General features: G+C 57.7%; 1 protein-coding gene across 1 annotated transcript; it reads left to right on the plus strand.

Annotated features, from left to right (window-relative positions):
- Nucleotides 1-1,285: 1,285 nt before the first annotated feature.
- Nucleotides 1,286-11,019, plus strand: CDK2AP1 (cyclin dependent kinase 2 associated protein 1). The gene is made up of 4 exons (XM_058531297.1): nt 1,286-1,561; nt 6,107-6,204; nt 8,195-8,321; nt 10,744-11,019. The coding sequence occupies exons 1-4, from the start codon at nt 1,507-1,509 to the stop codon at nt 10,809-10,811; spliced, it is 348 nt and encodes a 115-aa protein (XP_058387280.1). The 5' UTR covers nt 1,286-1,506; the 3' UTR covers nt 10,812-11,019.
- Nucleotides 11,020-12,145: the final 1,126 nt, after the last annotated feature.

Genomic DNA, 12,145 nt, shown 5'->3' on the forward strand with positions numbered 1-12,145 from the left:
CTGGATATATTGTTAAATAAAATATATTATTAAGATGAATTTCACCAGTTTCTTTTTACTTTCTAAAATGTGACTACTAAAAAACTTTAAATTACATATGTGGCTTGTAATATATTTCTGCTGGACAATGCTGCTCTAGAGTATTGGGCCCCTGGAGGCAGGGTAGAAAGGGGTGTCATTAATTTATTCAAGAAATGAAATTTCACTGGGCACTCTTGGCTGAGCTAGCCTAAAGCTGATCACCAGAGGTGCTCGTTAAGCTGGGGAGGGGGTGTCACTTGCACCTTCCATCGGAAGGGAAGGCATGGGTGGTATCCCTTCTCTCCTGGGCGGAGAGGTTGACGCCCTCCTCAGTAGATCCAGATGTGTCTGAATGTCTCTAATTTAAACATCTGCAAAGCATGGCAATTAAAAACGGCAGAAAAGGGTGGGTATCTTGTAGTTTGACGAGCTTTACTATTTAAGCAGAACTCCAAGAAGCAGTACCTTCAAAAGCTTAGTCATCTAATCCAAAATGTTTGATGATTGCGCTTCAGGCAGATCTGAGGATGGGCTGGGGTGGGGTCGAGGGAGGGTTAAAAATTATAATGCCAACTCCAGGAGAGTAGAAACTTTGCCAAGTTCATTCTTGTGTCCTTAGCGCCTGGAACCCTGCCGGCACACAGTAGGCGCTTCTTAAATATTTGAATGAGTTAAGATGCAAAACTATGTGGATGCGAGGGTGAATTTTGCAGGGGAGGAGGCCCCTCACTTTTGTCAGTGTCAAGGGAGTCTAGGCCCCCAAAGGGTTAAAAACCACTGAACACAGACAGGGACATGAAATTTATTTGAAATCAATGTCAAGAATTGGTTGCTCTTCTTCTGGGGAGTAGCCAGACCTCGGCGTCTGGAATGATCTATGTGCTTAAAAATACCACTCGCCACCATTTTCTCCAGGTAATTTTCCATCCCTGCCCCCACAATCAAGGGGAAAAAAAGTAATTCTGCAATCCTACCGAGCTATTAAAAAAAAAAAATTAAGCGGTAAAATAGCAAATCTCCCGGCGCTGAAAGCGAGGAGGAAGCAAGGGACCCACGCGGGCCTCGGGCGCCGCCGGGACCCCAGCCCCCCAAACTTTGCCAAGTTGCGGGCGCCGAGCGCGCCCGGAGGCGCGGGGCGCGGCCGCGGGCGGAGCCACCCCCTGACGCCGGGCCGCGGCGCGCCGGGCCGCCCCCTCCCGGCCCGGGCCGGCCCCGCTGGCTCCGCTCAAAGTTTGCGGCCGCCCCTGCGCCCGCGCGCCCGCCCGATGTATGGGTGATATACTGCAGCGGGTGTCAGGGTGAGGGACGGCCATATTTGCCGGTGCGGCCCGAGCCGTCAACAACAAAAAGTGCGCGGGAGCTCGGCGGGCGCACGGACGGGCGCACGGACGCCGGGGCCGCCTCGCCGCCGCCCGGCCTCGCCGCCGCCGCCGCCCTCGCGGGCCTGGCCCCGCTGCGCCCCGGCGCGCCCCGCCGCTCGGGGGGATGTCTTACAAACCGAACTTGACCGCGCACATGCCCGCCGCCTCCCTCAACGCCGGTGAGTGGGTGCGCCCCGCGGGCCGCGCGCGCCGCGCCCCAAGTGCCGCCAAGTTGGAGGCCCGCGCGCCTGGCCCCGGCCCCGGCTCCCGGGGGCCCGCGGCGGCTGGGGGCGGCGGGCACCGGGTCCCGGCCCGGGGCAGCGCGGCCGCCGCCGCCGCCGCCATGATTCCAGCGCCCGCGCCGCCAAAGTTCGCGGGTGCGCCCCGCGCCGCGGTGGGCCGGGGCCAGCGCCGGGGCTCGGGGCGCGGGCGGCCCCCGCCGTCCCCCCCACGCCGGCGGCCGAGGGCTCGCGGGGAGCGCGGCGGGCGAGGGCGGGGGAGGCTTTTCTCTGCTCCTTTTTCCTCCGGCTTTTGGGCGGCTCGGCGAGGGCCCCTGCCGGCGGGAGTGGGGAGCAGCCGGGCCGCGCCGGGAGCAGGGCACGGGGCGCGGGGCGCGGGGCTCGGGGCTCGGGCTGCCCTTGGGGCGCCGGGGGCAGGCCCGGCGGGGGGCCCGGCTGCAGGGGTGCACGTGTGCAGGACCAGGGCACGCGTAGGCAGGGCTGGGGGGCGGCGGCGTGCCAGGTGCAGCGGCTCCTGAGGGCGCGGGGTGGCTGGGGTCACCGGCGGTGCAGGGCACTGGCTCGTCCGTGGGGCTCGGCCTGGCGCGCGGGAGCGGGGGTCCCAGAACAGGGCACAAGGGAGGACCCCGCAGGCGTGCGCAGAGTGAAAGCAGTTGGAGAAGACCGGGGGCTTCTGAGTGCCTGCGGGCGGTGAATGGGGGCTGCACTTCAGCCCGGGCCCCGCATCGCGGAGCCCCCAGTCTGGACCTAGAAGGCCCCCTCCTGCAGAAGCCGGGGGGCCATCCTCTCCCCTCGGGGCTGGAGCGGGGCGGTCTCCGGAAACTCCTTCAAAAGTTGCTCGGCAGCTTCAGGCTGTGCCCAGGGGCTTGCCCCAGGGACCGAGGGAGACATCGGGGGGGAGGTAAAATCGTGGAGTTCAGGGGTAACCGGCTTTGTCTGCTCACCAGGGTCCTTCTCCTTTAGACACTTGGTTGGAAACAGACTTGCAAAAAAGTGAGGCGCGTTGGGGGTGGGGGGGGCAGAGGCCTTGGGGAGGGGATTGGCCTTGTTGGTCAGAAATGCCACGTTGGCAGTTGGCCGCAAGTTTGGGGCCTTGTCTCCAAACGTTGACTCCGTAACTCCAAAAATCTGAAGAGGGACCCAGAAAAGCCATATGTATATGTGTGTGTGTGTGTGTGTGTGTGTATACACACACACACACACACACATATATTTTTTAACTTCTTGGACACAGATTTGGGGATTGGAAGGGTTAAGATTCAGGGTGCGGATGGGGGGATAGTTGAATTGGTCAGATGTGGGCTCTGAACCCCAAGAGCAAACAGCCACTGTTTTCTCTGATGTCCCCACCTCCTCTGGGGTCTGCAGACCTCACCAAGACAGGCTTTGTGGCCAGGTAGGATTCTCGATGCCTCCTGCATCTGTCTCTGAGGTGGGAGGGGTGGAGGTCTGGCTGCCTGCCTGGACAGAGGGGAACTCGCAGGCCTGCCCTGGTATAGTTGGGGCAAGAGCCCTAAACTGGGACCTTTGGGGATTGGGGTCACAGAGTGACAGGGGCACCCACTCAGAACCCCTGAAGCCCTGTTCTAGTCTGGCTAGCACCTGTACACAGGTTTTCTTCTTTCTCCTGTGGTGAATTCCAGGAGCAGTGCTGAGGTCCCCAGATCTCTGGTGTTTTTTTGGGGGGGTCTTCCCCCCTCCCCGTGGACCCCTTAGGAAGCCCTGATCTCCCCCTGCCATTTGCATCCAAGATGGACTCTCCGCAGCCGCTCCTCCGGCTTCCTTGTCATCATCCCTCACGCCCTCCAGCCCTGCCTCCTGCTCACGGGTTGCCAAGCCGCGGCCTGGCCGGCGGTGGCAGTGGCTGAGTTAGACAAAGCCCCCGCCTCCCTGCCGGAGAGCGCCCCCCCAGGCGCCCCAAGTGGCGGGAAGGCCGCCAGCTCCCCAGGCCCAGGCCGCTCTTTGTCTGGCGTGGGGGCGGGGAGCTGCGCCTGGCCCCAGGAGCTGCTGGCCTCTGCCAATCCCTCCCTCGGCTCCAGGCCCTCCCTGGTCCCCGCACACTGCACGCATTGTCTGCGATGCTCCAAGAAGGCCATGCTCACACCCAGTCTGGCTTTCTCCCTGGCCTCCTGCAGCCCGACCCGCTGGCCCTCCCTGTGCCTGCAGGAAGGAGTGGGCACGAGTGGAACTCGGGGCCCTTCTGCCAACTCTCTCCAGGACCACAGACACCCCCCTCTCAACACAGAGTAACGGATGGGCACTGGCACAGAACCGGGGTCTCCCACCACGTCACCCAGGTGCCTGAGCTGTTGCCCAGCTCCTCCCCCACCCCAAACCAGGCGATTTCTCATTCCTCGACCCTCTCCCTTAGCCCCCCAAGACCTAACCCCAGCACCATGTAAGAGCAGGATCTGGAGCCTTTGGGCATTCTGCTGGGAACGTTGCCTCAAACAGATGGAGAAACTGAGGCCCAGAGAGGGAAGGGCCTTGTCTAAGGTCTCACAGCCAGGTGTGTCAGGCTCAGCCAGACCAGCCCCTAGTCCAGGCCTGTGCCCATAGGAGAGGAGACGGGTCAGGGAGGCGGGAACTCAGTAAAGAGAGCAACCAGAGGAGGAGGACTCACCTCCTGCCAGGGAGTGAAATCTTCCAGACACAGTGAAGTGCAGTGCAGTGATACATGCCCCCACCCCCCCAGTCTCCATTTAGCATCCTGGCCTCCTAGAGGGGTGCGATAACTTGCCGTGGTCAGGATTGGAACCCAGGTCTGGGGCTGCGAAGCCTGAGCGACCCAGACCATGCTCACTGCCCACATCAGAATGTTCAGGAAATTGGGGTTTGGCTGATGTGGAGGGGAGCATGGGGGGACACCCACCCTGCCCCATCCCTCTGCTCTGGCCCCTGTGCACCCGCGGCTGCCTTGGACGGAGGTCGCAGACATGCTCACAGTGTGTCCCTGTCCTGAGCAGCACGTTCCAGCAGCGCAGGCGGATGGCAGCTGAGGCTCCGGGCAGCACAGTGATGTGCCCAGTTCCCAGCCTAGAGGTGGCAGAATTCTGTGTTTCCTGACTGGGTGTCCCGTGCTTGAGCATAAACCTAGGCCCCTGTGGGGAGATCCAGGGCAGGGCTGTGACGGAGGAAGACGTCTTGGGTACCAAGCTGTCCCCAGCTCCCAGACAGAGGGGCGGGCGTTGGGGTGTTGGCCTCTCCTGTGCTGTGTGGCCTGGGGCAACGCCTACCCTCACTGGTCTGTGTTTCTCTACAGGGAGGGGCTCCAGGGCCCTCTAGGGCCCCTTCCAGCTCCATCTGCCTGAGCTCCTGAACTTCCTTCCTCCCCTGCCCCTCCCCTTGCCCACACCAGATGGGCAGCTGGTCGCTTTGGCCATCCTGGCACCAGCTGTCCATCCCCAGGGCCAAGTCTGCGCAGCCTGCTGTGTGCGTGCGAGAGAGACCGTTTGGCTCTGGGGGAGGCAGGCAGAGGGGGAGCTACTCCTCAGCCGGGCGTGGAGGCAGGCGGGCAGCTGCCGAGGAGGGCTAGGTAAATTCTCCATGGTTACTGCTGTTTGTAATTCTGCAGGACATCCTTTACCCGCTAATGGCCACCCGGGCGCCATTATGGGTCTGCGTGCTTCCAGCTACTGAGCTGGAGCCGGAAAATTCCCTGCTGAGGACCTTCCCATACCCATCCAGGAGATTCCATTCTGAGCCGGGCCCTGGCCCCACATAGTCCCTCACTGCTGAGGGACAGTCTCTGAGTGTTGCAGTCCGTAAGCAGGGCCTTACCCCTCCTCTTTTGGGGTGCGAGCCATCCAGGCGTAGAATCAGACTGTCAAAAGTCCTGTCCCCTCTTTGGGGAGGAGGCAATGGGCTCAGAGAGGTTGAGGGGCTTGTCTGAGGACACACAGGGAGGCTGTGATATACCCCAGATTCCTGACTTTGAGTCCAGTGCACTGTCTCCAGCCAGGGTTGGGTCTCAGATCTTCCAAACCCTCCCCCTGTTTTCCTCACCATATATAGTCCAGCAGACATTTGGGCACACAGGACCTCCTAGCCCCAGTGTGGACCAGCCTCAGTAGCAGGTGGGCTCTTGTGACAGCGATGTGACTCTAGGTTATTAACCTCTGGGGAGCAGAACCCAGGGAAAGGGTACTAGCAAGGATTAGGCTGAGAACAGCAGCAGATTTCATCCTTGGTACCAATCCTGACTGCATGGATGGGAAGGAGTTCTGTGATTGATTAGCGATGTCTGCTGTGGTGGTGTGAAGAGCAGTGGCCTGTTAGCTACGTTTTATTATCAATCATCTAGGCTGAGTGTCAGCCACGACCAAACTAGAGGACAGGAGCGGTTCTCTATCCTGTGAAAAGACCACTGTTGATGGCATGGGTCCTGGGCAGAGGGACTGTTGCAGGACCCAGAGTCCTCACTTTGGGTACCACTAGCCAAGGCTACCTGATTGTGATTCCTGACTCTTCTCTCCTTCCCCATAGCTGGGAGCGTCCACCCGCCCTCCACTAGTATGGCAACATCCTCACAGTACCGCCAGCTGTTGAGTGACTACGGGCCACCATCTCTAGGCTACACCCAGGTATGGCAGCAGGGCTGATGCATGGTGGGAGGGGCTCTGGGGTGGCCTGGGCACTGAGGGGACACGCTCCCCATCGTCTGGGGAGGGGAGTGGGTGGAAGAGATGAGGAGTAGAAATGACAGAGTGGAGCAGTCATGTGGGCCTCCTCAACCCAAGGCCTTGGCATCAGAACAGAGAGGTGGACATGAGAGATGGGAGGGGTGGGAGAGCCCAGGGAAGGCCCGAAGCCCTGAGAGCCACAGTTCCTGTTGGGGCCACCACCTGATGTGTATCCCTGGTGGGTCTCCTCGTGCCTGATTCCTGGGAAGGTAGGCCCTGACTTTGACTCTAGATCTGGGCTTGACAGAGGAGGGGGGACCCCATTCCCATCAGTCCCCACAAAGTCTGGCCCCAGAAAAGAGGAGGTTGGGGCCTGTCTCCTCATGGAGTCCAGATGCGTTTCATGGAGAGCTGGTGGTCCCTGAGTGAGGCCACTTGGGTTTACACTTGGTGCCACCACTTACGAGACTGTGACCCCCACTTGGCAACCTCACTGAGACTCAGTTTCCTACAGTCAAGTGGGGTTAACACTCGTACCAACTTCCCTGGGTTGGTAGGCACGTCAGTGGAGTAAGCCATAGCTTTAGCCACGGCCGGCACCGGCCAGGGAACTGCTGCCATGGGGAGGGACCTGGCCCGGTGCAGCCCTGGGTGCCATGCATCAGCCGCAAGATTCTCTCCCGTGGCTGGAACTCGGCCACGTTCTGAGGTCACCATGGGGCTGTCGCTCAGGTTGAGGTGGTGGCTCCCTGGCCATGCCCCGCCAGGCCGTTCTGTCCTGGGAGGAGAGGCAGGAGTGGGCCCGGGAGCGGGACCGCCTGAAGAAGCGGCGGCGGCGGTGGGAGGACAGGGGGAGGCGCAGCCTGGAGAGGAGGCAGGACCGGGAGGCCAAGAGGAGGCGCCGGGAGGATGCTGAGGAGCTGGCCAAGGAGAGGAGGACGGACCAGGGGGCCAAGACACAGAGGCGGCGGAGAAGGAGGGAGGAGCAGGCGAGGGCCTCTGGAGGGAAACGGCCGCCCTGATGTAGCTGGAGGAGGAGGAGGAGGAGGAAGAGAGGCCCGAGCAGGTGGCCTTGGCCCACAGGCCACTGGGAACCCAGCCTCCTTGATCTGGGTGCCTGCTTGGGGCTGTTGGTGGGGGTCTGGAGAAAAAGGGTTTCTGTGGGGTGGGCCCTACCCCTGGGGGAGGATGGGTGAATTTAAACACATTCTGGGGGGCCTGCCCGGTGGTGTAGTGGTTAAGTTCACATGCTTTGCTTTGGCGGCCTGGGGTTCACAGGTTTGGATCCCAGGCGCGGACCTATACACTGCTTATCGAGCCATGCTGTGGTGGCTTCCCACATATAAAGTAGAGGAAGATGGGTGCAGATGTTAGCCCAGGGCTAACATCTCAAAAAGAGGAGGATTGGCAACAGATGTTAGCTCAGGGCTGATCTTCCTCACCAAAAAAAATAAAATATAAATAAGCACATTCTGGGCTCCGTCCGATGGTCTTTGGCGATATTTGTAGTCCTGCTGACCCCAGGTGTGGCCTCTATCACGTCCACTTGCTCTGGACCCTCAGCCCCTGGGATGTCCTTGCTCATCCGTCCATCCGGGTCTCAGGAAATTCTCAGTGAACCCTTCCTTGTCGAGACGAGCCAGTCTGTTTTTTAATTTGAGATGATGAAGGAGCTTTGTGGGACTGGGGTGGTTTCCTTGAGTGTGCGAGGACAGCAGAGAGGGCTGCCCTGCTGGTCGGTAGGGGTCCCTCAGAGGGGACGTGCCTGGCCCCAGCAGAGGCAGCAGCTCTGGAGTCTGGGCCAGGCTGCCGCCCCTTCACCACCTGCCCCGGGCTCGGGCCTCTCCCCACTCCTGCCCTCGCTGTGGCTGGCACGTGGTGGGGTCCTGACCGTGGTGTTGGGGTCAGGTTAGGGTTCAGTTCATCTGAACCCTTTTCTTTCTGATTCTAGGGAACGGGGAATAGCCAGGTGCCCCAAAGCAAATATGCTGAGCTGCTGGCCATCATTGAAGAGTTGGGGAAAGAGATCAGACCCACCTACGCAGGGAGCAAGAGCGCGATGGAGAGACTAAAACGCGGTACGTCGGGGGCCCCGACTGCCTGACAGGGGCCTCCTCGCTGCTGGGTGACCCCAAAGCACTGGCCCTTTAACTGTTTTGAAAGATTTTCTGGGGAAAACGTTGGAGGGCGGGGGAGGGCAGAGTCCCCTACGCCACAGGGGCTCCCGTTTTGTCACAGAATTACTGTGGGATGTGGAGGCGTCAGGCAGGGGTGAGCGGGTCTGTGGGATGCAGGCTGTCCTTGGGATCTGATGGGAAGGTGCCTAGCGGCCAGTTGTCTTCAGGTGGGGCTTCTGAGAAGGGCAGCCCCAGCCAGTGCGCTTTCCTCGCCCTGCGCGCTTCCTGGGGTCCACGGCTTTACAAGGACTCGGTAGCCGGATCCCGCGGCTCTGTCTCTTGTCTGCCCGGCTCCTGCTGACCGACACTGGTCCCAGGGAGCCGTGGAGGCCAAATACAGCAGGCTCCCTCCTCCGGGTGAGGCCAGGGACACGGGGTCACGGGGTCCTGCATCGCCCTCCGAGTGGGCGAGTGGGTCTGTCCTAATCTGGGGAGGGAGAGGGAACCCTTTGAAGCTCTTTCATGGTTGAAGAGGGAGGGAGGGAGGGCGGGAGGAGGATGCCACAGAGAAGAAGTGACTCACGTGCAGATGTGACCGACCAGCTGACTTCAGAGGGAAGGGAAATAGGCTGCTACCTCATGAAGTGAGGGAAGGGCAGTGGAGGGAAGAAAGGAGTTCTATTTTAGAAGGTGGCAGTTCAGAGCAGCAGTGGCCTGTGTGCGAATCTAATTGCAGGAGGGATTTAGGGATTCTTCAGAAGGTTAGAGAAGCAACTTTGGAGAAAAACAAGAGAAGAACATTCTTTGGCTATAAATCTGGGGCATCAGGGGGCCTGCTGTCGAGGCCGTGACTCCACAGCGATAGGCCCGCTGGCTGGGACAGGCTCCCATGGAAAGCAGTGGGCTTCCCTGTTGTTTATGAAGCCTTTGTGAAGAGACTGCCTGCGAGGCAGGGTTGGGTGAGAACAGGCCCAGGCGTGGGGAGGGACTGGCAGTTAGAGTCTGGAACCAAAGAGGGCGTGGGGGAGACATGGAGCTCATCCCCGATCCAACCTAGTGGGTCGGGGGCATTGCTGTGCTGTCAGCACAGCTAGAGTCAGACAAAGCAAGAGTCCTGGCAACTGGAGACTGGTTACCCAAACGGAAATCCCTGGGAAGATGCTGGACCCCAGAGTCTAAAAGGTGGTCTGCAGCCACCCAAACAAGCCGGTGGTTGAAGTCAACACGTGGACATAACCTAGTGACTGCTCCGGGGCATATCCTGGGCGAGCAGCTGGTCCCCCAGTCACCCTGACCAATAGCCGAGCCCGGGCTAGCCAAGTTTACGTCATAGCAGGGTGTAAAGGGGTCACAGGGGCATGAGGGCATCGGGCACATTGCGGATAGGTCGGCAAACTACAGCTGATGAGCCAGGAATGGTTTTTACAGTTTTTAGTGGTGAAAAAATATGATTTGGGGACATGTGAAAATTACATGAAATTCAAACTTCAGTGTCCATAAAAGATTTGTTGGAATATGGCCACACCCGTTGCTTATGTAATGTCTGTGGCTGCTTTCATGATTCAATGGCAGAACTGAGTAGTTGTGACAGAGACTGTGTGGCCCGCAAGGCCTAAAATACTGCTATCTGGCCCTTTATGAAAAAAGTCTTCTGAAGCTCTGAGAGGTGAGATGTGTGAGGTGTGGACGCCTAGGTGACTTGGGGACGTCATTCCCAATGCCATCTGGGAGTCAGCTCTTACTAGGAATAGACTCTTGGCGTCTATTACAATGAGATCAATATTTCAAGAAGTTCAGTAAAAGCAAAAAAAACAAAACCAAAAGATAACCGCCAAACCATAGAGATAACAGATGGGGGAGAGCAGTAGGGCAGAAGGTGGCTCAGAGACCCAGGAGTAGGATGCCATGGTGGACTAAAAGTTGAACGCAAACGAGCAGGAGTCGTCCTGCACCCCACCACTTGCAGGCCGCCTGACATTCGTCAAGCCCTTTCTGGAGTTGAGAATATGAAGAGGCCAGAAAACAGTAATGATTTGAAGGCGTGGGGTCTCCAAAATGGGTCAGGCTTGAAGAATTGGGTGCAAACACATTCACTCCCGTCATCTAACAGCATGTCATGGAGAGAGAGCTTGCTGGCTGTCACCTTGAGTGCAGGAGGACATTTTTAGGGAGGCATGAAGAGGAGTGTTGGCTGGGAGGGAAGGGCTTTGAGGGGTGGGATGGGACATTAGACCCTTTGCAAACCACTTGCATACCTGGGGCACTGGGCTGCAGGTCCCAAGTGCCTGCCAATGTGAGGCTTTTACGCTCGTTGTGAAAGGGCTCCCTTCCTCTTCTGGAATGGCTTCTGCCCGATGATTCCCAGCCCTTGCTTCCCTTCCAGGCATCATCCACGCGAGAGGACTGGTTCGGGAGTGCTTGGCTGAAACGGAACGGAATGCCAGATCCTAGCCGCCTTGTTAGAGTGGAAGGTTTTCCATCTTCTTCCAAGACAAGAAGTTACAATTCATCTCCCCTGTTCAGATGAAACTCTTGTTTTCAAAATGGTAACAGTTTGGTTTCTCTTCCTCGAACCCCTCCCAGGGTTCACCAGGCTCTGAACCTACGGTCTTTAAGTTTGAGAAAAGATTTTGCAGTTGACTAGGATTTACATTTTAGTTAGGTTTTTTTTTTTTTTTAAGCATTGGTTCAAAAGATGCACGTAAGTTACCTATCTTACAGCAAACTCTTGTTGGCCTCCAAGATACCACTGTCTTGCTTTCGTCTTCTCTTGAGTACATTTATGTTAGCCAGATTGTTCTTTGTTCCTTTTCACAAGCTAATACAACTCGAAGGGATTTGTTTTTAGTGCATACTGACAGCACGCTTTTCTTAGTAGCTGGACGGTCCCCGTTTGCCATACAGTGTCGATTCTGCTTAATGTAACTTCTTTTTTGCTTAAGCATTTGCATGACTATTAGTGCTGTGAAGTCAATTTAAAAGATGCACAAGTTATAAATACAGAAGAGCGAGCATCTACCCAACCTAACAAGGACCCTGAACATTTCCCTACTAAGACTGTCTGTAGATTTCAGTTCTGCCTTTCCTGTAAGTGGATCCAAATATCTGGAAGAAAATGACTAGAACTGTTTGCATCTTTGTATGTATTTATTACTTGATGTAATAAAGCTTATTTTCATTAACAATTTGTATTAGGATGTGGGTTCCTTGAATTCCTAAGTGGTATTTTTTTTTTTTTTCCCGAGGAAGATCAGCCGTGAGCTAACATCTATTGCCAGTCCTCCTCCTTTTTCTCCCCGAAGCCCCAGCAGATAGTTGTATGTCATAGTTGCACATCCTTCTAGTTGCTGTATGTGGGATGCCACCTCAGCATGGCCGGAGAAGTGGTGCGTCGGTGCACGCCCAGGATCCGAACCCGGGCGGCCAGTAGCGGAGCGCGCGCACCCAACCGCTAAGCCACGGGGCCGGCCCCTCCTAAGCGGTATTTTAAAAAACAGCTCCTTAGTAAGAGCTGGGAGAGCCTGTCAAAGGGTATTTTCCCACTGGCCCTTTTGTGTGATGATGTCATTGGCACCATACGCTGGGGAAAGATGTGTTTGCTTAAGTCAGGAGGTGGGGATACAGTGAAGTTGCGTCACGGATGCGTTTTAACTGCAGCACACGTAAGTGCGTGCCAGGAAAGAAAACAAGACAGTGGAAGCAGTGTTGCTGACTTTGCCCCCCACCGCCACCCCCGCAATTAGGACCCTCTAGGTTTGTAGGTGCTTATCCTGTGAGCATTTCCT

This window comes from Diceros bicornis, chromosome 35 (genome assembly GCF_020826845.1).
Source record: "Diceros bicornis minor isolate mBicDic1 chromosome 35, mDicBic1.mat.cur, whole genome shotgun sequence".
In the NCBI taxonomy this organism is placed as follows: Eukaryota; Metazoa; Chordata; class Mammalia; order Perissodactyla; family Rhinocerotidae; genus Diceros; species Diceros bicornis.

Bases quoted from the DNA above. Each gene is read 5' to 3' on its own strand.
- CDK2AP1 (XM_058531297.1), top strand. From the start codon at position 1,507: ATGTCTTACAAACCGAACTTGACCGCGCACATGCCCGCCGCCTCCCTC. The intron at 1,562-6,106 runs GTGAGTGGGTGC...CCTTCCCCATAG, and splicing joins CGCCGCCTCCCTCAACGCCG to CTGGGAGCGTCCACCCGCCC. The intron at 8,322-10,743 runs GTACGTCGGGGG...CTTCCCTTCCAG, and splicing joins GATGGAGAGACTAAAACGCG to GCATCATCCACGCGAGAGGA.